The sequence below is a fragment of the Ahaetulla prasina genome, chromosome 3 (assembly GCF_028640845.1).
Source record: "Ahaetulla prasina isolate Xishuangbanna chromosome 3, ASM2864084v1, whole genome shotgun sequence".
Lineage (NCBI taxonomy): Eukaryota > Metazoa > Chordata > Lepidosauria > Squamata > Colubridae > Ahaetulla > Ahaetulla prasina.
Window position 1 is genome coordinate 221,855,451 of NC_080541.1, and position 23,757 is coordinate 221,879,207.

General features: G+C 46.3%; 1 protein-coding gene across 1 annotated transcript in view; it reads left to right on the forward strand.

Moving 5' to 3' along the window:
• Positions 1 to 23,757, forward strand: part of COL20A1 (collagen type XX alpha 1 chain) — a 265,731-nt gene that overhangs the window by 34,962 nt on the left and 207,012 nt on the right. Inside the window, exons 7-12 of the mRNA XM_058174284.1 lie at positions 7,158 to 7,313; positions 10,171 to 10,290; positions 14,962 to 15,126; positions 17,057 to 17,218; positions 20,013 to 20,185; positions 21,895 to 22,024. Of these exons, the coding sequence (XP_058030267.1) occupies positions 7,158 to 7,313; positions 10,171 to 10,290; positions 14,962 to 15,126; positions 17,057 to 17,218; positions 20,013 to 20,185; positions 21,895 to 22,024 (906 nt within the window). The remainder of the gene's footprint in view (positions 1 to 7,157; positions 7,314 to 10,170; positions 10,291 to 14,961; positions 15,127 to 17,056; positions 17,219 to 20,012; positions 20,186 to 21,894; positions 22,025 to 23,757) is intronic.

Here is a 23,757-nt window from a genome sequence, read left to right on the forward strand (position 1 = left end):
ACACGATTGGTGGACTGAGTTTTCTCCTAGTACCTTGGCAGCAAATGTAGAAATTCTGGAATTTGGTACGTGCTAAACTTTTTCCAACTTGGGACCATCTGTTGTGCCTTAAAACTGTGAATGAGAACCAACAGGATCTTTTGGGATCTCTCTCTCTCTCCCCCTGTGTGTGTGGGGGGGCGGGGGGCGGGGGGGTAGGGACTGTCCCATGGCAGCTAATGCTGCAGATAAATCAATCATATTTTCAGCGAAGTATCATATATTTCTGGTGTCAGAGAGCTCAGGTTTTAAAAACAAGACACGGTGACATTTGTGCAAAACTCTTCCAGTAAATGCATCTTAATTCCTAGGTCGAGGCGCCAATTTTAACTTGATGACATATGACAACATATGACAACAAAAAAAGGACCAATGCCCCACATTAGAGACAGTGAGATGCACAAATGTGAAAGGCACATTTTGTGATGGGATCTGACCTGGAGAAATCAGGGAGATATTTTAGCCTGAAGAGACAGCCGATACGTGTTAATTTCGCATGACGGGAAGTCATTCGCTTCTAGGGATAACGTAGGGCGGGAATAGTTTGGAACACTGATGGAATCCTGGCATCCGGGATCTTCCCAAAAGACAACCTGGAGAACAGGGGTGTCAAACTCAATTTCATTGAGGGTTGCATCAGGGTTATGTTTGATCTCTGAGGGCCATGTGTGTGCGTGTCGGCATGGGGCGTGGTTGGGGTAGGCGTGGACATAGTGGATGTGACACGAGACTCCTGTCGGGAGGGGGCACCTGTGGTGGCCATGTGCTAAGTCAGGACTTCCCTGAGACCTAGGAAGGAAGGAAAGAGAAGAGAGAGAGACAGACAGACAGAGAGACAGAGAGTGATAGAGATAGACAGAGAGAGAGAGAGAGAGAGACACGCAGAGAGAGAGAGAGAGAGAGAGAGAGAGAGAGAGACATACAGAGAGAGAGAGGCATACAAAGAGAGAGAGAGAGAGAGACACAGAGAGAGAGAGACAGAGACAGAGAGTCTCATAGACATGCAGGCAAAGCACTTCTATAAAACAAGCATTTTTAAAAATCCTCCCTCTGTTCCTGCACTACTAATCTCAGTTATAGGGAGATGATAAGGCTTCATTTTTTGTGCAGTAATCAACTACCTAGCCAAATGACACCATTTTCTTAAGACAAATGAGAACCCTCAGACACGATTAGTAGACTGAGTTTTCTCCTAGCACCTTGGCAGCAAATGTAGAAATTCTGGAATTTGGTACGTGCTAAACTTTTTCCAACTTGGGACCATCTGTTGTGCCTTAAAACTGTGAATGAGAACCAACAGGATCTTTTGGGGTCTCTCTCTCTCTCTCTCTCCCCCTGTGTGTGTGTGTGTGTGGGTGTGTGTGTGTGGGGGGGGGGGTAGGGACTGCCCCATGGCAGCTAATGCTGCAGATAAATCAATCATATTTTCAGCGATGTATCATATATGAAGGGCCCTTGGTGCTCTCTGAGCTTGCTTGTTTACTTGCAGATATTTCATTACCTAAACCAGGTAACATCTTTAGTGCTAGCACTGATGTTGTTACCTAGTAAGAGTCAGCTGGTTTGGGCCGGTTCGGGCAAACCAGTAGTGGAAATTTTGAGTAGTTTGGAAAACCGGCAAGTACCATTTCTGGCTGGCCCCACCCCTGCCCGTCCACTCGCTGGCTTGCCACTCGCTCCACCCTGCCCACCCAGCCCCTCACCACCTTATATAACTTGCCTTCACCACACAGCCCAGCTAATCTCTGCACCTTGCCTCCGCGCCTCGCCTGCTCTGCTCATCAAAGCAGGGGTGAAATCTACTTACCATTTTGGAAGTGCGCATGCCACACGCATGCGCAGAAGGTAAAAAAACACATTATTTCCTGGTTAAAACCACAAAGTAATGACACCTGGGCGGGTGGGCAGAGCTTTGCTCCGCCATTGCTACCGGATCACTGAACCATTGGCCACGATCGCTACCGGATCACAAGATCCGGTCAGAACCAGGAGCATTTCACCCCTGCACCAAAGGTAAGCATGCCGCCCACCGCCCTTCGTCTCAGCCAGGTTGGGGAATGCGCTATTCCCCAGCTCCAGCCTTGCCCCAGAGCCTCCACCTGCTTGCCGTTTGCCTCGGCCAGGTTGGGGAATGCGCCATTCCCTTATTTCGGCCTTGCCCCAGGCCTCTGTCTGCATACCACCGGCCTCCTCTGACTTCAAACTACAGCCTCCCCTTGGCTGAAGCAATTTATTTGGCCTGCGGCCTGTCGCGCTAGACCGAAGGGCCATGGGAGGGGGGGGCACAGGATGGCCAAAGCGGTTTGGGAATGGACCAGACGGTTCTTCTTACCTGCAAGAAATCCCATCTGGAAAGCGCTGCAGCAGAGATCTTGCAGCCACTTCTTGCATCCCTTGCCGAGCCTTGGTCACTTGCGGAAATGCTCTATGTGCTCTCTTGGTCAGCAGCTGCTTCTCTCCGCTGCTGCTCATATTGAATGCTGTTTCTCTCAGCCGCAGCACTTTCCGGATGGGACTTTGAGGAAAATGGTTGCTCATAGCTGCTAAATTGCACCAGACGCTCTCCCAGTAGTGCGGAGAGAAGCAGCCACTGCCCCGGAGAAGAGAAATGGAAGGGAGCAGGCCCCGAAAGGCTGCTCGCTTGAGTTTCACCACATGGCAGAAGCCATGCGTGTGCTCCCATTTTCGGCGAACCCGTGGTGGAATTATTTGAAACCCACCACTGGTTAGGGTAATGAAACATCTGCAACAAAACAAGCAAGCTCAGAGAGCACCAAGGACCCCTCATTTCAATCCTGAGCTACAAATACTCTCCTTCAATGTATCATATATTTCTGGTGTCAGAGAGCTCAGGTTTTAAAAACAAGACACGGTGACATTTGTGCAAAACTCTTCCAGTAAATGCATCTTAATTCCTAGGTCGAGGCGCCAATTTTAACTTGATGACATATGACAACATATGACAACAAAAAAAGGACCAATGCCCCACATTAGAGACAGTGAGATGCACAAATGTGAAAGGCACATTTTGTGATGGGATCTGACCTGGAGAAATCAGGGAGATAGTTTAGCCTGAAGAGACAGCCGATACGTGTTAATTTCGCATGACGGGAAGTCATTCGCTTCTAGGGATAACGTAGGGCGGGAATAGTTTGGAACACTGATGGAATCCTGGCATCCGGGTAGGATCGTGTTTCCCAAAAGACAACCTGGAGAACAGGGGTGTCAAACTCAATTTCATTGAGGGTTGCATCAGGGTTATGTTTGACCTCAGAGGGCCATGTGTGTGCGTGTCGGCATGGGGCGTGGTTGGGGTAGGCGTGGACATAGTGGATGTGACACGGGACTCCTGTCGGGGGGGGCACCTGTGGTGGCCATGTGCTAAGTCAGGACTTCCCTGAGACCTAGGAAGGAAGGAAGGAAGGAAGGAAGGAAGGAAGGAAGGAAGGAAGGAAGGAAGGAAGGAAGGAAGGAAGGAAGGAAGGAAAAGAGTAAATACGGTAAAAATTAGTAAACTATTAAATGTCCTGGAAAGATACACATTTTTCAAATACATAAATAAGATTAAAAAACAAAAGAGGATGTGGATCATTAAGGTCTATCACCTTCTTCTCTCACTAGATCTCTCTCTGAACTGGAAGGTTTGCTTCCCTCCCTCCCTTCCTCTTCCTCCTTCCCTTCTCCTTTGTCCCTCCCTCCCTCCCTCTTCCCTCCCGCTTCCTCCCCCTCCCTCTCTCCTCCTTCCTTCCTTCCTTCCTTCCTTCCTTCCTTCCTTCCTTCCTTCCTTCCTTCCTTCCTTCCTTCCTTCCTTCCTTCCTTCTCTTCTTTTTCCTTCCTTCTTCATTCTAATTTCTTCTTCCTTCCCTTCCTTCCTTATTTTTCCTTCCTTGCTCTCTTCCCATCTTTTCTTCTTTTTCTTTCCTCTTTCCCTTTCTCCTTTCCTGTCCCTCTTTGCATGTTCAAACACAAAAAGGGGAAACATTTCTCCTTTTGTTTTGTTTTTAGTTTGTTTCGATAGCCCTCTGCCAGCCAAAATGGGGCACGCCCCACCCACCCCTGCCCTCCCTGCTTTTGCTAGCAGAGGCACTGCGGGCTGGTCCTTTGCTATTTCCGGGCCAGCCCCGCAGGTCAGATCTAAGCCCCCCCATGGGCTGGATCTGGCCCATGGGCCTTGAGTTTGACACCCTTGCTGCAGAAACCGCCCTGAGTCCTTCGGGAGATAGGGCGGTATATAAATTCGAATAATAAATAAAAAAATAAAAAAATAAATAAACAGATATGGCTGCTTTAATGGATCCAGTTAAAGAGCGTGGAAAGAAAAATCCAGTTCCAGTTCCAAGCTGGGAATTCAATGGAGGCTGCGTAAGAAAGGACGTTTATTGACGAGCGGAGCCAACAATAATATCATGTGGTTCTGGGACAGCTGACCAATTGGTTGAATGGGTGGAAGGATCTTTATAGGTTTCTGTGGCTTTGAAGTTTGAACCTTTCTTGGGATTGTGCAAGGAAGGGGCTTATGGGTCTCTTGCTATTTCAATAGTGATGGGTTAATCCTATTATGTCCTGAAAGGTCACATCCTGTCCTTCTTCATATGGTCACCGGAAGCTGAAGGTGTTTTGTTTGTGAATAGATTGGCCTGGATTTCTTTATGGGCACAACATCTCCATCTCTAAAGACTTCAGGCATCTGCTGGGGGCTGTTTCACTATGGGGCTGCTTTCTGCCTTTAAGAGCCTGTTTCTCCATTTCTCTTTTGGGGAATATATAATATTCTGCCTCTTTTGATATTCCCCTCCCAATATTTCATTCTTGGGGTTGGGAGGGCTTCCCACAATTGGCAGCTGCTTTAAAGAGTCCGTGCACTCCAGCAATTGTGTCCTTCCCAGGAGCACCTGGAAGTCTAAATGTTGCTAATCATCCTTCAGAAAAAAATAAAGAGTGGTGCGGTGGCTTAGAGGTGGAGCTCAGGAGACTGTGAGTTTGATCCTAGGTAGAGGCAGTTATTTCATTCTCTGGGCACAATGAGAATATATCAGCTGAACAAAACTCTGCATTGGCGACAGGAAGGGCATCCGGCCAGTAAACACTCAGCTCCATTTAGTAGCCCAGAATCCACCCTGCAAGGGATTATGGAGTCATTAAAAGGAGATGATGAGCTTTCAGAAAGAAAAAAAAAATGTTTTGAGCACCACATTTTCTAATTACTCAGAGCCAGGGGTTTTTACAGATGGGGAAATCAAATTTTTTGTTTTGTTTTGTTTACATTTATACCCCGCCCTTCTCCGAAGACTCAGGGCGGCTTACAATGTATAAGGCAATAGTCTCATTCTATTTGTATATTTTTTTTTACAAAGTCAACTTATTGCCCCCCCAACAATCTGGGTCCTCATTTTACCTACCTTATAAAGGGTGGAAGGCTGAGTCAACCTTGGGCCGGGCTCGAACCTGCAGTAATTGCAGGCTCTGTGTTTTAATAACAGGCTTCTCTATTGCCTGAGCTATCCCGGCCCTTGGTGGGATGGTGGGATGCAATTGGGCAATCGAAGCCCCGCCCTCTTATAATGTCAACCACATTATAAAAAGGCAGTTTTGATCCTCTGGTCACACACATTATCTCATCCCAAGGCTTTCTCTCTCTTAAAGAGAAGACGACAGAAATACAGAAATGGATCAGCTATCAAAGTCAGCAAATGTTTCAGTTCACGTGGTCCTTGACTTACAAGAATCCCAATGGTGGGATTCAAATTGTTTTACTACCGGTTCTGTGGGTGTGGCTTGGTGGGTGCGGCTTGGTGGGGGTCGTGTGACTGAGTGGGCGTGGCCAACTTGACGTCACTCACGGCAAGGTAGGCGGGTGGGGCTGGCGAGCAGCGAGTGGGCGGATGGGCAGGGGCGGGGCCAGCCAGAGGTGGTATTTGCCAGCTCGGCGACCCAGTTAAAATTTCCGTTACTGGTTCGCTTGAACCAGTCCAAACCGGCTGAATACCATCTCCGCTTACAACCATTCGAGTAGTGATTGTTCAAAGTTACAGCAGTACTGAAAAAAAGTGGCTTATGACTGGTCCTCGTACTTATGACTGTTACAGCATCCCCAGAGTCAGGGGGTCAACATTTGAGCCCTTGGCAATCGGCATGTATTTTCAATGGGTGCAGCATCCTGGGGTCAGGTGATCACACATGTGACTTTCGAAGGTGGCTTCTGATAAGCAAAGTCAATGGGGGAGGGAGGATTCACTTAACAACCCATGATTCACTTAACAATTGCAGTGATTCGCTTAGCAACCATGGCAAAACGGGACCCAAAATGGAGTATGCCTTCATCCTCACATTGCCTTTCTCAGCAATGGAAATTTACTGTGGTCCTAAGTTGAGGATTACCTGTATTTTGGACCTGGTGTTTGAATCCTCACTAATAATTTCAGAATAAGTAAATTCCCTCCTTTTAATGCCATACAAAACTCAGCTATATTTTTAAACAATTAAGCTAGACATGCAAATTCATATCTTCTTTTTCTCCTCCTTCTCCTTCTCCTCCTCCTCCTTCCCTCCTCCTCCCCTCCTCTTCCTCCTCCTTCTTCTCCTCCTCCCCCTCCCCCTCTTCCTCCTCCTCTACTCCTTCTCCTTCTCCTCCACCCCCTCCTCCCCCCTCCTTCTCCTTTTCTCCTTCTCTTCTTCTCCTCCTCCTCCTCCTCCTCCTTCTTCTCCTCCCCTCCCCTCTTCCTCCTCCTCCTTCTCCTTCTCCTCCTCCCTCCCCTTCTCTTCTTCCTCTCCTCTTCTCTCCTCCTCCTCTCCTCCTCTTCCTCCTCCTCCTCCTCCTCCTCCTCCTCTTCCCTCCCCTCTTCCTCCTTCTTCTTCTTCCTTCTCCTCCTCCTCCTCCTTTTCCTTCTCCTCCTCCTCCTCCTTCTTTGACTCCTCCCCTCCTTCTCTCCTCCTCCCCTCCCTCCTCCTCTTCTTCTTCTCCTCCTTCTCCCCTCCTCCTCCTCCTCCTTCTTCTCCTCCTCTCCCCTCCGTCCTCCTCTTCTTCTTCTCCTTCTCCTTCTCCTCCTCTCCTCCTTCTCCTCTTCTTCTTCTCTTCCTCTTCTCCTCCTCTTCCTCCGTGACTCCGCTTCTTTTAATAGTTTCCCATTTCCAGTGTGATACCTCGGCTACCACTGATATTATCCTACTGGTGGATGGATCTTGGAGTATCGGACGCAACAATTTTGGACTCATTCGAGAATTCCTGGCAGCTTTGCTGGCACCTTTCAATATTGCTGAGGATAAGATCAGAGTAGGTAAGCGGCTTTTTTATTTATTTATTTTTTTGCAGGATTCAAATTCAGAAATGATTCAGTTTTTTGGGGGAAAAAATTCATGTTTTCTACCAACCTAAGGACATGGCAATATATATCATTATGGCAGAGACTCCTTGACCTCTTAAAATCATTTCTTGCATTGTTGTGATAGTCATGAATTCATTGGTAATTGCATCTCAAGAAGGAATTGCAATAATAGTGTTATGTTCTGGGCAAAGTATGGAGGTGAAGCCAGAGTGATTTCTAAAAGCTTTTTATTCAATACTGCCTGTGAGGCAACTGTTACTTCTTGGCTGACACAGTTCCTTTTATAGGGAAGCTGATCAGCTCACAACCAATCAGGAGAGAGTATTTTCCCGCTCCAACAGAGGACCAGACTGAGAACTTCAACCGACAACTATATACACTACATAACAAATAGAAAAAGGTCCAGAATTCAAAGAATTCAGGAACTATTCTTCTTGAGGTTTTACATCCTCCATATGATGGCCCAGCTTTCTTTCTTTCTTCTTTTTCTTTTTAATTTTTTTAATTGAAATGTTTACTAAAGTCTCAATTCAGAAAAAGGGAAAGAAAAAGGCCGAAAGGGCCCACAAAAGAAAAAAAGTTATTTTATTGACACTTTACTCAATAGAGAAAAACTAAACCAGAAAGAAAAGAGTGCACACAAAAAAAGGAGAAAAGTAGAAGAAAGATTTTTTTAAAAAAAATAATTGTATTGAAAATTTTAATAAACAAATTAAAAATCAATATAGGATAGGATAGGATAGAATAGAGAATAGGATACGATAGGAGGGAAGAGAAGAGAAGAGAAGAGAAGAGAAGAGAAGAGAAGAGAAGAGAAGAGAAGAGAAGAGAAGAGAAGAGAAGAGAATTTTTTATTGGCCAAGTGTGATTGAATAGACCAGGAATTTGTCTTTGGTGCATATGCTCTCAGTCTACATAAAATAAATAAAATAAAATATATTTTTGTCAAGAATCATAAGGTACAACACTTAATGATAGTCATAGGGTACAAATAAGCAATCAGGAAACAATCAATATTAATATAAATCGTAAGGATACAAGCAACAAAGTTACAGTCATGCAGTCACAAGTGGGAGGAGATGGGTGATGGGAATGATGAGAAAATTAATAGTACATATATATATATGTGTGTATATATGTAGGTCTTTGGTTATTCGGGTTTTCTCCCGCGTAAAATTGGAAGTGTCTTGGCGACGTTTCGACGAAGTCTCATTCGTCATCTTCAGGCTTCAGCTTCGTGCTTCTGGGAGCAATGTGTGATTGCAGCTGTTTCTTCCTTTTTAACTGCTAGTGGGGGTTTGAACTGATTGGGTGGGAGCTTGGCTGTGCTCTGATTGGATGGGGGTTTTTTTGTGCTCTGATTGGCTGGGGGTGTGTCCTGTTTGGGTGGGGGCTTGGTTGTGCTCAGATTAATGTGAGTTGCAGGGGGATTTGAGCTGGTGAGTTGCATTGCTGTTGTTTGGCTTCGTGTTTGTGGTCGTGCTACATCTTCGTAGTGGGTGTCAGTCTGCTGCATGTATGGATTGGAGGGGTTTGAAATGGCTAATGTTGCAGCTGCGGTCTGGCTTCTGGTCCTTGGTCGTGCTTCCTGATCAGTGTGGGTTTGGGTCTGCTTTCTGGGTGGATGTGTGGTGGTGACATCCTGTGTGGACCTCGTGAGTGTGGGTCTGGTGTCATTCCTCGTGTTAGGGACTCGTTTGTCAATAAGGGCGGGTTTCCAAATGGCTGGTAGGCGGGAGGTATCATCTCGTTTGTTCATGCTGTGTGGGCGTTTTTCTATCTCGATGGCTTCTCTGATTATTCTGTTATTAAAGTGTTCAGTTTTGGCGATAGTTCTGGTCTTTTTAAAGTCAATATCGTGTCCTGTGGCTTTAAGGTGCTGGACCAGGGAAGAAGTTGGTTCCTCTTTTTTGACTGAGTTCTTGTGTTCTTCAATGCGTGCACTTATTCTTCTGTTGGTTTGTCCAATGTATGTGGAGGGGCAGGCGGTGCATGGGATTTCATATACTCCTTGATTTTCTAACTCAATTTTGTCTTTGGGGTTTCTTAGGATGGTGGATATTTTTTGGTTTGTGCAGAATGCTGTCTTGAAGCACGACCAAGGACCAGAAGCCAGACCGCAGCTGCAACATTAGCCATTTCAAACCCCTCCAATCCATACATACAGCAGACAGACACCCACTACGAAGATGTAGCACGACCACAAACACGAAGCCAAACAACAGCAATGCAACTCACCAGCTCAAATCCCCCTGCAACTCACATTAATCTGAGCACAACCAAGCCCCCACCCAAACAGGACACACCCCCAGCCAATCAGAGCACAAAAAAAACCCCATCCAATCAGAGCACAGCCAAGCTCCCACCCAATCAGTTCAAACCCCCACTAGCAGTTAAAAAGGAAGAAACAGCTGCAATCACACATTGCTCCCAGAAGCACGAAGCTGAAGCCTGAAGATGACGAATGAGACTTCGTCGAAACGTTGCCAAGACACTTCCAATTTTACGTGGGAGAAAACCCGAATAACCAAAGACCTATATATATAATATTATAATATTAAGTTTATATAAAATATAAACTAGAAAAGGAAAAGTGCAGGGAAAAAAACCCCAGGAAAAAAAAGAAAACAGAAGAATTTTTAAAATAAGTTTATTGGGTTTTCTTTTTAACAAACATAGCGAAAATTAATATAAACTGCACTTGAAAAAAAAGAAATTGCAGCAAAATGAAAAAAGAAAGAAGTAGAAAAAAAAAGAGTGGGAACCCCCAATTTTCTCTCTGACCCCTTCTCCTTGTTGCTCCTTCCAGGCTTGTCCCAGTACAGCAGCGACCCACGGACGGAATGGGACCTGAATACGTATTCTACCTGGGAGCAGGTGTCCGAAGCCATTCGGAATTTGCGCTACAAGGGAGGGAACACCTTCACAGGTAAATGGATTACCTGAGTTCTCTGAAGGCGGTAGGTGTACTTTCCCCATGGTGGGACGGTGGTGAAGGAGAGCGACTAGGAACTAGGAACCAGTTGGGTATTGACATTTATTGAGTGAGTTTTGACCCATTTTACGACCTTTCTTGCCACCGTTGTTAAGTGAATCACTGCAGTTGTTCGCTTCTCTGTGGGGGCTCCTGCCCTTTGGAATGAGCTGCCTCCGGGGTTGCGTCAACTCCTCGACCTCCGGACCTTTAAGCGCGAGCTTAAGACTTTTTTATTCCATCGTGTGGGGCTAGCCTGATGAAATTTTAATGGGGGTTTTTATGAAGTTCTTTAGGGTTGCTTTAATTTATTGGGCCAAATTTTAAAATTAGTTTTTTTAATTAAGTTTTAATTCTCTGTGTATATTTATGTTGTTTTAAATTGTTTCTGTAAACCGCCCTGAGTCCTTCGGGAGAAGGGCGGTATAGAAATTGAAACAAATAAATAAATAAATAAATAAATAAAGTTAGTGACACAGTTGTTAAGTGAATCTGGTTTTCCTCATGGACTTTGCTCGTCAGAAAGTTGCAAAAGGGGATCATGTGACCCTGGCTTGTTAAATTCAAATAATTTAACAACCGATTCTCTGCCCTAATGACCGGCTGGGTGGGCGTGGCCATGGTGGGCGTGGCCAGGGAGCGTGACAGGCAACACTCGGCCTCCTGCACTCTCTGGGAGCAAAAACGGCCCACGGGGGGGGGGGAGCGGCACCCCATTTCGGGCCTAGTAGGCTTCCCTGCACACTCCTTGGAGCCAAAATGGAGCATGTGGGGACTTCTGGAAGGACTGGGGTGGGAGGGGCAGAACCAGCCAACAATTTTAACTACCGGTTTGTCCGAACCGGCCTGAACCAGCTGTATCCCACCATTGCCCCGGACACTGCAACCGTCATAAATGTGAGTCAGTTGCCAATCATCCAAATGTAAATTACTGACCATAGGGATGCTGCAATGGTCATAAGGGTGAAAAATGGTCCTTTTTGGCCCACCCCAGGCCACCCCAATGAAGCTATCGAAGTGCTGTCCCAGTGTCTGGAAGCCGTACGGGTCTGGATGGGGAGGAACAGGCTCAAGCTTAATCCCTCCAAGACGGAGTGGCTGTGGATGCCGGCACCCCAGTACAGTCAGCTGCAGTTGTGGCTGTCTGTCGGGGGCAAGTAATTGGCCCCGATGGAGAGGGTGCGCAGCTTGGACGTTCTCCTGGATGGGCGGTTGTCGTTTGAAGATCATTTGACGACTGTCTCCAGGAGAGCTTTTTATCAGGTTCTCCTGATCCGCCAGTTGCGTCCCTTCCTGGACCGGGATGCCCTATGCACAGTCACTCATGCTCTCGTTACTTCTCGCCTGGACTACTGCAATGCTCTCTACATGGGGCTCCCCTTGAAGAGCACTCGGAGCTCCAATTAGTTCAGAATGCAGCTGCAACATTAGCCACTTCAAACCCCTCAATCCATACATGCAGCAGACTGACACCCACTACGAAGATGTAGCTCGACCACGAAGCCAAACAGCAGCAGTGCAGCTCACCAGCTCAAATCCCCCTGCAGCACACATTAGACTGAGCACAACCAAGCCCCACCAACACAGGACACACCCCAGCCAATCAGAGCACAGCCAAGCTCCCACCCAATCAGTTCAAACCCCACTAGCAGTTAAAAGGAAGAAACAGCTGCGATCACACATTGCTCCCAGAAGCACGACCAAGGACCAGAAGCCAGACCGCAGCTGCAACATTAGCCACTTCAAACCCCTCAATCCATACATGCAGCAGACTGACACCCACTACGAAGATGTAGCACGACCACGAAGCCAAACAGCAGCAGTGCAGCTCACCAGCTCAAATCCCCCTGCAGCACAGATTAGACTGAGCACAACCAAGCCCCACCAACACAGGACACACCCCAGCCAATCAGAGCACAGCCAAGCTCCCACCCAATCAGTTCAAACCCCACTAGCAGTTAAAAGGAAGAAACAGCTGCGATCACACATTGCTCCCAGAAGCACGACCAAGGACCAGAAGCCAGACCGCAGCTGCAACATTAGCCACTTCAAACCCCTCAATCCATACATGCAGCAGACTGACACCCACTACGAAGATGTAGCACGACCACGAAGCCAAACAGCAGCAGTGCAGCTCACCAGCTCAAATCCCCCTGCAGCACAGATTAGACTGAGCACAACCAAGCCCCACCAACACAGGACACACCCCAGCCAATCAGAGCACAGCCAAGCTCCCACCCAATCAGTTCAAACCCCACTAGCAGTTAAAAGGAAGAAACAGCTGCGATCACACATTGCTCCCAGAAGCACGACCAAGGACCAGAAGCCAGACCGCAGCTGCAACATTAGCCACTTCAAACCCTCCAATCCATACATGCAGCAGACTGACACCCACTACGAAGATGTAGCACGACCACGAAGCCAAACAGCAGCAGTGCAGCTCACCAGCTCAAATCCCCCTGCAGCACAGACTAGACTGAGCACAACCAAGCCCCCACCAACACAGGACACACCCCAGCCAATCAGAGCACACAAAAACCCCATCCAATCAGAGCACACAAAAACCCCATCCAATCAGAGCACACAAAAACCCCATCCAATCAGAGCACAGCCAAGCTCCCACCCAATCAGTTCAAACCCCACTAGCAGTTAAAAGGAAGAAACAGCTGCAATCACACATTGCTCCCAGAAGCACGACCAAGGACCAGAAGCCAGACCGCAGCTGCAACATTAGCCATTTCAAACCCTCCAATCCATACATGCAGCAACACTCGGCCTCCTGCACTCTCTGGGAGCAAAAACGGCCCACGGGGGGGGGGGAGCGGCACCCCATTTCGGGCCTAGTAGGCTTCCCTGCACACTCCTTGGAGCCAAAATGGAGCATGTGGGGACTTCTGGAAGGACTGGGGTGGGAGGGGCAGAACCAGCCAACAATTTTAACTACCGGTTTGTCCGAACCGGCCTGAACCAGCTGTATCCCACCATTGCCCCGGACACTGCAACCGTCATAAATGTGAGTCAGTTGCCAATCATCCAAATGTAAATTACTGACCATAGGGATGCTGCAATGGTCATAAGGGTGAAAAATGGTCCTTTTTGGCCCACCCCAGGCCACCCCAGTGAAGCTGTCGAAGTGCTGTCCCGGTGTCTGGAGGCCGTACGGGTCTGGATGGGGAGGAACAGGCTCAAGCTTAATCCCTCCAAGATGGAGTGGCTGTGGATGCCGGCACCCCGGTACAGTCAGCTGCAGTTGCGGCTGTCTGTCGGGGGCGATTTATTGGCCCCGATGGAGAGGGTACGCAACTTGGGCGTGCTCCTGGATGGGCGGTTGTCTTTTGAAGATCATTTGACGACCGTCTCCAGGAGAGCTTTTTATCAGGTTCGCCTGATCCGCCAGTTGCGTCCCTTCCTGGACCGAGATGCTCTATGCACAGTCACTCATGCTCTCGTTACTTCTCGCCTGGACTACTGCAATGCTCTCTACATGGGGCTCCCCTTGAAGAGCACTCGGAGACTCCAGTTAGTTCAGAATGCAGCTGCGCGGGTTATTGAGGGAGCATCATGGAGCTCCCACGTAACACCTATCCTGCGCAGACTGCACTGGCTACCTGTGGTCTTCCAGGTGCGCTTCAAGGTATTGGTGATGACCTTTAAAGCGCTTCATGGCTTAGGACCGGGATACTTACGGGACCGTCTTCTGCCGGCTTCAATCTCCCAACGACCGGTACGTTCTCACAGAGAGGGTCTCCTCAGGGTGCCGTCTGCCAAACAATGTCGGCTGGCGGTCCCCAGGGGGAGGGCCTTCTCTGTGGGGGCTCCTACTCTGTGGAACGAGCTTCCCCCTGGACTCCGACAACTGTCTGACCTTAGAACCTTTCGCCGCAAACTTAAAACCTATTTGTTTCATCTTGCTGGACTGGCTTAACTTTTAAAAACTTTTAAATGGTTTTATTGGGGTTTTTTAAATTTTAGTGATTTTATAGGGTGTAATTGTATTTTAGCTTTGCCAATTGAATAAGTTTTTTAGGGGTAGTTTTTAATTATTGTATGGGTTTGCTTTGTATTTTAACTGGCTGTTCACCGCCCTGAGTCCTTCGGGAGAAGGGCGGTCTATAAATTAAAATAATATTATTATTATTATTATTTTTTCAGTGCCGTTGTAACTTCAAATGGTCACTAAATGAACTATTGTAAGTTGAAGACTACAAATATTTATAACTGTTGCAGTGTCTCGGAGTCACGTGTTCGCCTTTTGCGATCTTCTAACGAGCAAAGTCAATGGGGAAGCCAGATTCATTTAAAAACCGGGTTATTTATATAACAACTGCAGCAATTCACTTAACAACTGTGTCAAGAAAGATCGTAAAATGGGGCAAAACTCATTTAACAAATGTCTCGCTTAGCAACGGAAAATTTTGGGTTCGGTTGGGAGTCGTAAGTCGAGGACTTAAGCTGTAAAACATTTTGCAACATTTGTCATCGTTTACAGAAAGAGGCAGGGTGGCGAAAAATCACTTTCGCCCAGATTTAAGAAAAGGGAGAAATCAGGACCTGAATGACATCTCATTCCTTTTCTTCTAACTATATTTTTTTCCCTTCCCTCTTTTTTTTTCTTCTCCATCCAAGGATTGGCGCTTACTCACGTCCTCGAGCACAACCTGCAGGAAGACGCGGGCGCGAGGCCTGACGCGTCTAAACTCCTCATCCTTTTGACCGATGGCAAATCTCAAGATGATGCCAGCCCACCTGCCCAGACCTTGAAGAATATGGGAATCAAGATATTTGCTGTGGGTGAGTCCCCCAGACCCAAGTCAGCATGGGGAATTCTGGGAGTTGAAGTCCACTCCTCTTCACCTCTCCAAAACCCTCATTAAAACTCTGTCTCATGTCAATACCTGATCTGACCACGGGATGGCGCTGCCTCTCTACGCAAGCAGAAATCTTTCGCAAACTAAACAGTTATTTCTATTCCAAGAGCCTTTCTCCAGTCTCGTGCTAAGAAATAGTTTGGACTACAAGTTCCATTATCCCTGGCTGCCTTGGCTTTGATGAATGTTGACTGGACTGATGTGAACTGTAGTCCCTTGTACCTGAAAGGCACCTGGATAGGTCTAAATATTGAGGGGCTTCACATACGTCGAATCAACTAAATGTCATCGAAGCAGGGTTTTGTATTAGATTTACGCATTCTGCTGGGTTGTGTATGGGTAGGGAAATCCTTCATGGCAGGTTTTTTGATTCAGGCTATCCCATTGTGCTACAACAGAGTTTGTTAGTCGGGACACAACATGCTATGAGAAGGCAGGAGCTATGCTTTGTTAGCCTACGTTTAAATCAGACTTTGTCCGACTGGTATTCAGCCGGTTCAGACCAGTTCGCCCGAATCGGTGGTGGAAATTGTGGGCTGCTCCAGCTCTATGCCATCCTATTTAGGCACGTTTTTGAGGCCGGGAGCATGTGCGGAAGGCTGGGTGTATCTGCAGAAGACAGGCAAATGAGCTAACTGGGCACGCATGCACATGAAGCAAGAGTGTGTATGCATGGCAAACCGGTATTAAGATAATCTGAAACCAACCGCTGGTTTAAATGGGTTGTTCGTGGGGAAGTCACCCAAACAGTGCCACCCATCGTTAAAAGGGATACTTCTTGGAGAATTCTGTAGCACAAAATATCTCCAGGGAAAAGAGCTCTAAAGTAGGTGGAAGAGAAGGAGAGGAGAAGTGGTGAGGGAGAAGGAGAAGGGATGAGGAGAAGACAAAGAGGAAAGAGAAGAGGAAAGGAGAAGAGGAAAGATGAGGAGGAGAAGGAGAGAAAGATGGAGAAGTAGAAGGAAGTGATAAAGAGAAGAAGAGAAGAAATAGGAGGATGGAGAGGGGGAAAAGATGGAGAAGGAGAAGAAGGAGGAAGAGGAGGCGGAAGGAAGATGTAGATAGGGAAGAGGAGGAGGAAGAGGAGGAGGAGAGGACAGAAGGAAGGAGAAGGGACAAAGTGAAGACAAAGGAGAAGGAGCTGAAGAGGAGATGGGGAAGGGGAGAAGGAATTGAACAAAGTGGAATAACAGTTAAATACACTGGGCAAGAATGTTATTTTTTGCAAAAAATAATAATAATCCAAAAAGAGAAGATAGGGATCAAATGGAGAGGCAGCCTAGTGAAAGCATGGCTGGTAGGATGAGTTGAGGGATCCTTGGTGCTCTCTCAGCTTACTTGTTTTCTTGCAGATGTTGCATTACGCAAACTACGGTAGGTAACATCATCAAGAAATGGTTGGATGGTTCCAATAGATGGTTGATTGGAACCCCAAATCAGGATATTCCTGACAGTAATCATTTGGGCTATTTACTGGTGGATATTATTCTTGCCAAACCCTCCACAGAAAAGTGGCAAACAGAAGCTTTTGTGGAAAGGAGGTAGGCCAAAAAGGCAAGACGGCCGTTGCAACCACCATCTTGCCTTTTTGACAGCAGATGCTGCTGGTGGCAAGACTCCGTGTTTATTCCCAGAGCTGAAAAAACTCGAGGAAGCTTCTTGGATGAGAAGCGAAACGTCTTCAAGCAAAAACGAAGAAATCCCAGTTGCCTTTTGGAAAAGGACCTTTGGGACAACCACGACCTGGATGATTGAGAATCTCTGTAGTAGAACCCTACTAGGTGGTTTTCTGCAGGCATCACCTTTTCCATCCATGTTAACCTCCAGGTCCTCATGTTTCTTTTTTGTTTCAGGGGTGAAAAATGCCGATGAAACAGAGCTGCGCCAAGTGGCCTCCGAACCCCTCGAGATGACGGTCTACAATGTAGTGGATTTTCCTTTGCTCCGTTCTCTGGTCGGCCGGCTAACGTGGCTCTTATGCTCTTGGATCAAGGAGAAGAACCAGAAGAATATAGGTGATGCCAATAAAGGAGAATATCTGTAGCTCAGGGTTGAACAGTGGGGACCTCGCTGCTCTCTGAACTTGGTGGTTTTCTTGCAGATGTTTCATTACCCAGCTAGGTAACATCATCAGTGCTAGATGAGTAGGTTAGGTGATGTTACCTAATTTGGGTAATGAAACGTCTACAAGAAAACCACCAAGCTCACAGAGCACAAAGGACCTTTCTGATTATAGGTGAGGTTGACCCCATTTCTTTAACATCACCGCCTGCCTGAATTTGGAGTTCACCCCTGCTGACTCAGTCAACTGGTCCTAGAGGCACCAGGAGGGAGGTCAAAAAAGTCAAGATGATGGATGGGGCTTTGATGATGCATATAAAAAGGGATGGGGCTTAGCCCTGCATTTACAACTTTCCCCATCCCAAGAATGCCCTGTCGGTGTCAGGGTTCTGACAAATGCCCTGATAAAATCAGGAGCCTCAAACAAAAAAATCAAGAAAAATCCAGTTGTTTATTAGGAGCTCCATGTCGGCATGGATCAAGTGAAGCCAGATCTAACTTCACTCGGTTCGCACCTTGCCTCTGAACATGTTTCCGCCTGCCCCCAAGGTGTGTCATCGGTCACATTCCCCAATGAAGCACATTCGTGGGTTGTAGAAGTCACTCCCTCTGGCTGTTGTGGGTCTCCATGGAGATGGCCTTGACTTTGGCCGGCTAGGATGTGTTCTGTTTGGACTGAGGTGCGATTCCCCATCCTCCTGCCTATGGCAACTCGGGAGCAGGTCAGGAAAGATCCGCGAGTTGACAATCAGCTTCTAATGCAGGAATACAATCCACATTTTTAAAAAAATATTTAGATACTTTAGGAATAAATGTGGGTTTTCCTAGCCGGATCATTTTTTTTTTCAACAATAAGATTCATTCCTGTCAGAAAACTTCATTTCCTTGCACCAAAATAGGAATCGTTTTGCATTTTGCAGCCTACGAAACAATTCTTGTCCCAGGAGATGTGAATCGAATTCTACCATGAAGAGAGAAAATAAAGAAAGCCCATCATTTACATCAAGTTGCTTTTCACTGGGAAAAACAGTGCTATTCTTATCCACTATTTTAGCCTCACTTCAAACTGTGAATAGGTGTTTATTCATAGCCTTAACAGTAAACATATTCAGCCACCTTGTTTCGATTTTTTTAATGTATGCTATATATTTTTTTTCTTCCTACTTCTTTTAATCTCTGACTAAGACCTTGGCTTTGAACAACCTAATTTGTCAACTCATCTAATCAGCTTTACTTTAGGCGTATCCAGAATGTTTTGAACCACTTCGAATTAAAAAAATGCCTTGCACTAAGTGTCAAATCTTTTTTTATGAGTTCACTTCAACCGTTTGGGTGCTCTATCAAGCTTGAAATAGTTTAAACATTCCCAAAAATGGCCCAAGGAATCCACTGTACATAGAAAAAGACAGTTTAGAACACGAGAAAACAATTTCAGACTTGAAAGAGTATATTTCATATTCAGGGCAAAATGGGTATTTTTGGGATTTTAATAGAATAGAATAGAATAGAATAGAATAGAATAGAATAGAATAGAATAGAATAGAATAGAATAGAATAGAATAGAATAGAATTTTTTATTGGCCAAGTGTGATTGGACACACAAGGAATTTGTCTTGGTGCATTTGCTCTCAGTGTACATAAAAGAAAAGATACCTTCATCAAGGTACAACATTTACAACACAATTGATAGTCAATATATCAATATAAATCATAAGGATTGCCAGCAACAAAGTTACAGTCATACAGTCATAAGTGGAAAGAGATTGGTGATGGGGACTATGAGAAGATTAATAGTAGTGCAGATTTAGTAAAAAGTTTGACAGTGTTGAGGGAATTATTTGTTTAGCAGAGTGATGGCCTTCGGGAAAAAACTGTTCTTGTGTCTAGTTGTTCTGGTGTGCAGTGCTCTATAGCGTTGTTTTGAGGGTAGGAGTTGAAACAGTTTATGTTCAGGATGCGAGGGGTCTGTAGATATTTTCACGGCCCTCTTCTTGATTCGTGCAGTATACAGGTCCTCAATGGAAGGCAGGTTGGTAGCAATTATTTTTTCTGCAGTTCTAATGATCCTCTGAAGTCTGTGTCTTTCTTGTTGGGTTGCAGAACCAAACCAGACAGTTATAGAGGTGCAGATGAGTGAGTCAATAATTCCTCTGTAGAACTGAATCAGCAGCTCCTTGGGCAGTTTGAGTTTACTGAGTTGGAGCAGAAAGAACATTCTTTGTTGTCCTTTTTTGATGATGTTTTTGCTTTGCTTTGACGTAACGGAATAACAGTGTTGGATGGGGCCTTGAAGGTCTTCTAGTCCAGCCCCCTGTTCAAGCAGGAGACCCCTAGACCATTTCAGATACCATCTGTTCTTGAAAGCCTCCAGTGACGGAGCACCCACGACTTCTGGAGGCAAGTTAATTATACTAATTGTTCAATAAATTTCTCCTTCGTTCTAGGTTGCTTCTCTCCTTGAATAGTTCCCATCCGTTGCTTCTTGTCCTGCCTTCAGGTGCTTTGGAGAATAGGTTGACCCTTCTCTTCTTTGGGGCAGCCCCTGAGATATTGGAAGACTGCTATCATGTCACCCCTGGTCCTTCTCTTCAATAGACTAGACATACCCAGTTCCTGCAACCGTAGAGTAGGACCATAGAGTACAGGTGAACGAGTGACAGATAAGTTGAGCAAAGTGAACACGTAAGTGAATGAATCCAGTTTTCCCCAAATCTAAATAACATGGTACCCATTGCTTGGATGTTGCAGGGGATCCATTGAAAACCATGCCAGTGAAATCCGGGGTCCACTTGAGTCCAACCAATCTCCTATTAAAAGAAGTTACTTCCAGAAGTATGCATCTCATCTGGAACTCACCACTCATAACACCTCAGAGATACAGAGTCGTCTATTACCCTTCTCGAGGTGGAATTCCCAAAGAGGTAGGTCTATCTTATGCTTGACGTCTTAAGCTGACCCACCCAAATGGATACTGAATGATCGGTCATGTGTGACCTACGTAGAGCAATTTCCTCTGGAATTATCTGTCCCCAACCAAGTTCCTTCAACATTTCTGTGTTTTCATCCCCCCTTGTTACTGGTAATCCTCTTCTTATGGGGTCCTTCTACGCTCTCTGAGCTTGGTGGTTTTCTTGCAGTCTTTTCATGCTGGCACGGATGATGTTACTTAGTTTGGTAATGAAATGTCTGCAAGTCAACCACCAAGATCAAAGTACACCAAGGACCTCACAGTCCTTCTGATTCTCCTCCTCCTGATCCTCCTCCTTCTAATCCCCCTCTCCTAATATCCTACTCTTCCACTCCATAAATGCCCCCTCCCTTCTAGTACTGATGATCTTACCTGGTTTGGTAATGAAACATCTGCACGAAAACCACCAAGCTCAAAGCACACCGAGGACCTCACAGTCCTCCTCCTATACCTGATCCTCCTTCTGATCCTCCTCCTCCTCCCTCCTCCTCTCTCCTCCTCCTCCCCTCCTCCCCTTCTCCTACTCTTCCACTCCATAAACAGCCCTCTCTTCTAGTACTGATGATGTCACCTAGATAATGAAACATCTATAAGAAAACCACCAAGCTCAGAGAGCATCAAGGATCCCACAATCCTCCTCCTCCTCCTCCTCCTCCTCCTCCTCCTCTTCCACTCCACAAACAGCCCTCCCTTCTAGTACTGCTGATGTTACCTAGTTTGATAATTAAAGGTCTCTGTAAGAAAACCACCAATCTCAGAGAGCATCAAGAACTCCATAGTTCAACCCCGAGCTACAAATATTCTCTTTTATGAATCCTTTTCTTGTCTTCCCTTCAAACTTTCACACCATTGTGGACTTCTCAAAGGAACCACAAGCCATGTGTCCAAAATACAGTAGTCTAAGCCTGGTTATTTGTACCTTGAATGAGAACTCTGGTTGACTTGTTCTAGGATCTGTTGTGTCTCGCTCGCTTTCCCCGCAGCTGGGTCCCTCTTATCTCCTGCCGAACGCTGAGGAATGTCCTGGCACGCCTCCAGACCCCAGCTCTGGCACCATGCCCAGACAGGCCAAGCAAGACGAAGGGCCTGATGTGCCTCCATCCCCCAGCCCTGGCTCCATGCCCAGGCAAACGGGGCAACTAGACCCCTCCCCCTCCCCCACAGCATGTGAGCCTGAGGAATGTGAATTGCCAACAGCTGGAGCCTGGAGAGATCCTTGCTTCAGGAGAATTGATAGGCGGCATCAGCAAAAGGAAGGGAGGGGCAGGCCTGGATAAGTGCTGAGTCATGGAGCCACACCCCATGGCCTAGATAAAGGATCTGCTTTCTGGCATTCTCTGAGTCAGGCAAAGTCTACCTTGGATTGCTGAAGTCACTTCCTGGTCTCCTGCCTGCCTTGAGAACTTTGCTAGGACTTTGGCAGAGCTGCAGAGGCACGCCTGATACGGACTTCCCCGACAGCCGTCAGCGGAGGAGTGGGACACGACAGGATCCATTTTGTTTACTTACTCTTGGCTATCCGTATTATCCTCAGGCATCATCTTCAGAATCAAAGCTATTTAAAAGTTAAATAATGATTTGTCGGGCCACCCCTACATGGAGATTTGAGGACTGAGTTTTCACTCGGAGTGGTTCGGCTGTCATCTTCTTGTCTACTTTCAGGTTGTCTTGGATGGAACCACGTCGAGTGTGGAGCTTCTTAATTTGACGCCCCAGACGGAATATCTGGTTTCAGTCTTCCCTGTTTATGAGAATGCTGTGGGAGATGGTCTCAGAGGCATCAGTTCAACACGTAAGTCGTGCGGTCCCCAATGTCTTTACAATATCAAGCAAAAACAAAAACGAAACATAATCCTAGGCTGCATCAACAGAGGGATAGTATCATGCTCATTAAGAGCCGTGGTGGGCAGTGGTTGGAGTGCAGTATTGCAGGCTAATTACTGCCAGCAGTTCGATTCTGACCAGCTCAGGGTTGGCTGTGCCTTCCATCCCTCTGTAAAATGAGGACCCAGATTGTTGAGGACAATAGACTGACTCTGTAAAACTCTGTAAAACTGCTGTAAAGCACTGTGAAGCAGTATATATAAGTCTAAGTGCTATTGCTATCATGAGAAGTGACAGTACTACTTTATACTGCAACTGGTAAGACCACACTCGGAATATTGAGTCCAATTCTGGTCACCACAATAAAAAAAAAATGCTGAGACTCTAGAACAGGGGTAGTCAACCTTTTTATACCTACCGCCCACTTTTGTATCTCTGTTAGTAGTAAAATTTTCTAACCGCCCACCGGTTCTATAGTAATGCGCCGTGTATCGTCGTCTGCGCATGCCTCTTGCGTATCATGGATTGGGTTTGGGGGGGGGAATGCCGGCTCTGCTTGTCTGTTACAGCTGAATGGTGTGGGGGGAGATGCGCGAGCTAATCTGGGACGAGGCTCTTTTGTTTGCGTTAGCACTATAGCGCCATTTAGTTTCACTTACGTAACATGAACTAAACTTATGCGCGGGCGATACAAATAGTATATTTTCAGAAATTTAAATTGTCACAGGGAATTTTTTGAAAACCTAATGAAAATGTTTTTAAATAATGCTATGAATTTTTTTAAAAAAGTCAATTAAATTTTAAAAAAAGGAAAGTGCTTCAGTATCAGACAAAACCCCTACTGCCCACCATGAAAGCTGGAACGCCCACTAGTGGGCAGTAGGGACCAAGTTGACTACCACTGCTGTAGAAAGAGTGCAGAGAAGAGCAACAAAGGTGATTGGGGTACAATGAATGATTGAGGGAATTACTTATGCCTAACGAAGAGAAAGACCAAGAGGTGACCAGATAGCTATCTTCCAGTGCTTCAGGGGCTTTCATAGAGAAAGAACAGAGAAACCTCCATCATTGGAGGTTTTCAAGAAGAAATTAGACAGCCATTTGTCTGGAATGGTAGGGTCTTGTGTTTGGGTCAGGGGTTGGATTAGAAGACCTCCAAGATCCTTTGCAACTCTCTTATTCTGGATATACTACTTCAGGGTCTATGGAGAGTCTGAGTCATCCAGGTCATGGTTGCCCCAAAGATGCTTTTTCAAGAAGCAACTGGACTTTACTAGAAAGTTTGTTTGTTCCCGTGCTGGCTAGGGAATTCTGGCAATTGAAGTCCACCCATCTTAAAGTTACCTTGTTTGAAAAACACTTCTCTGGAGTAACTCTCCCACTTCTCCTGTGGCTCTGGTGCCTTCAGAACTTTAGCAAATATTCCTCATAATAGAATACAGGTAGTCCTCAACTTACAACAGTTCATTTAGTGACCATTTGAACCAGGGGTGAAATGCTCCCAGTTCGGATCGGATCAGCCGATCTGGTAGCGATGGCGGCGGGTGGTTCGGAGAACCGGTGGCAAAAATCCCTGCCCACCCAATCGCCCAGTTGCCCACTTGCCCACTTGCCACTTCTTTTTTAAAATGCTTTTAAAAGGTTAAAAAAAAAGCCTCTGACAATCTCAGCTGAGCTGCCTGATCGTCAGAGCCTTTTTTT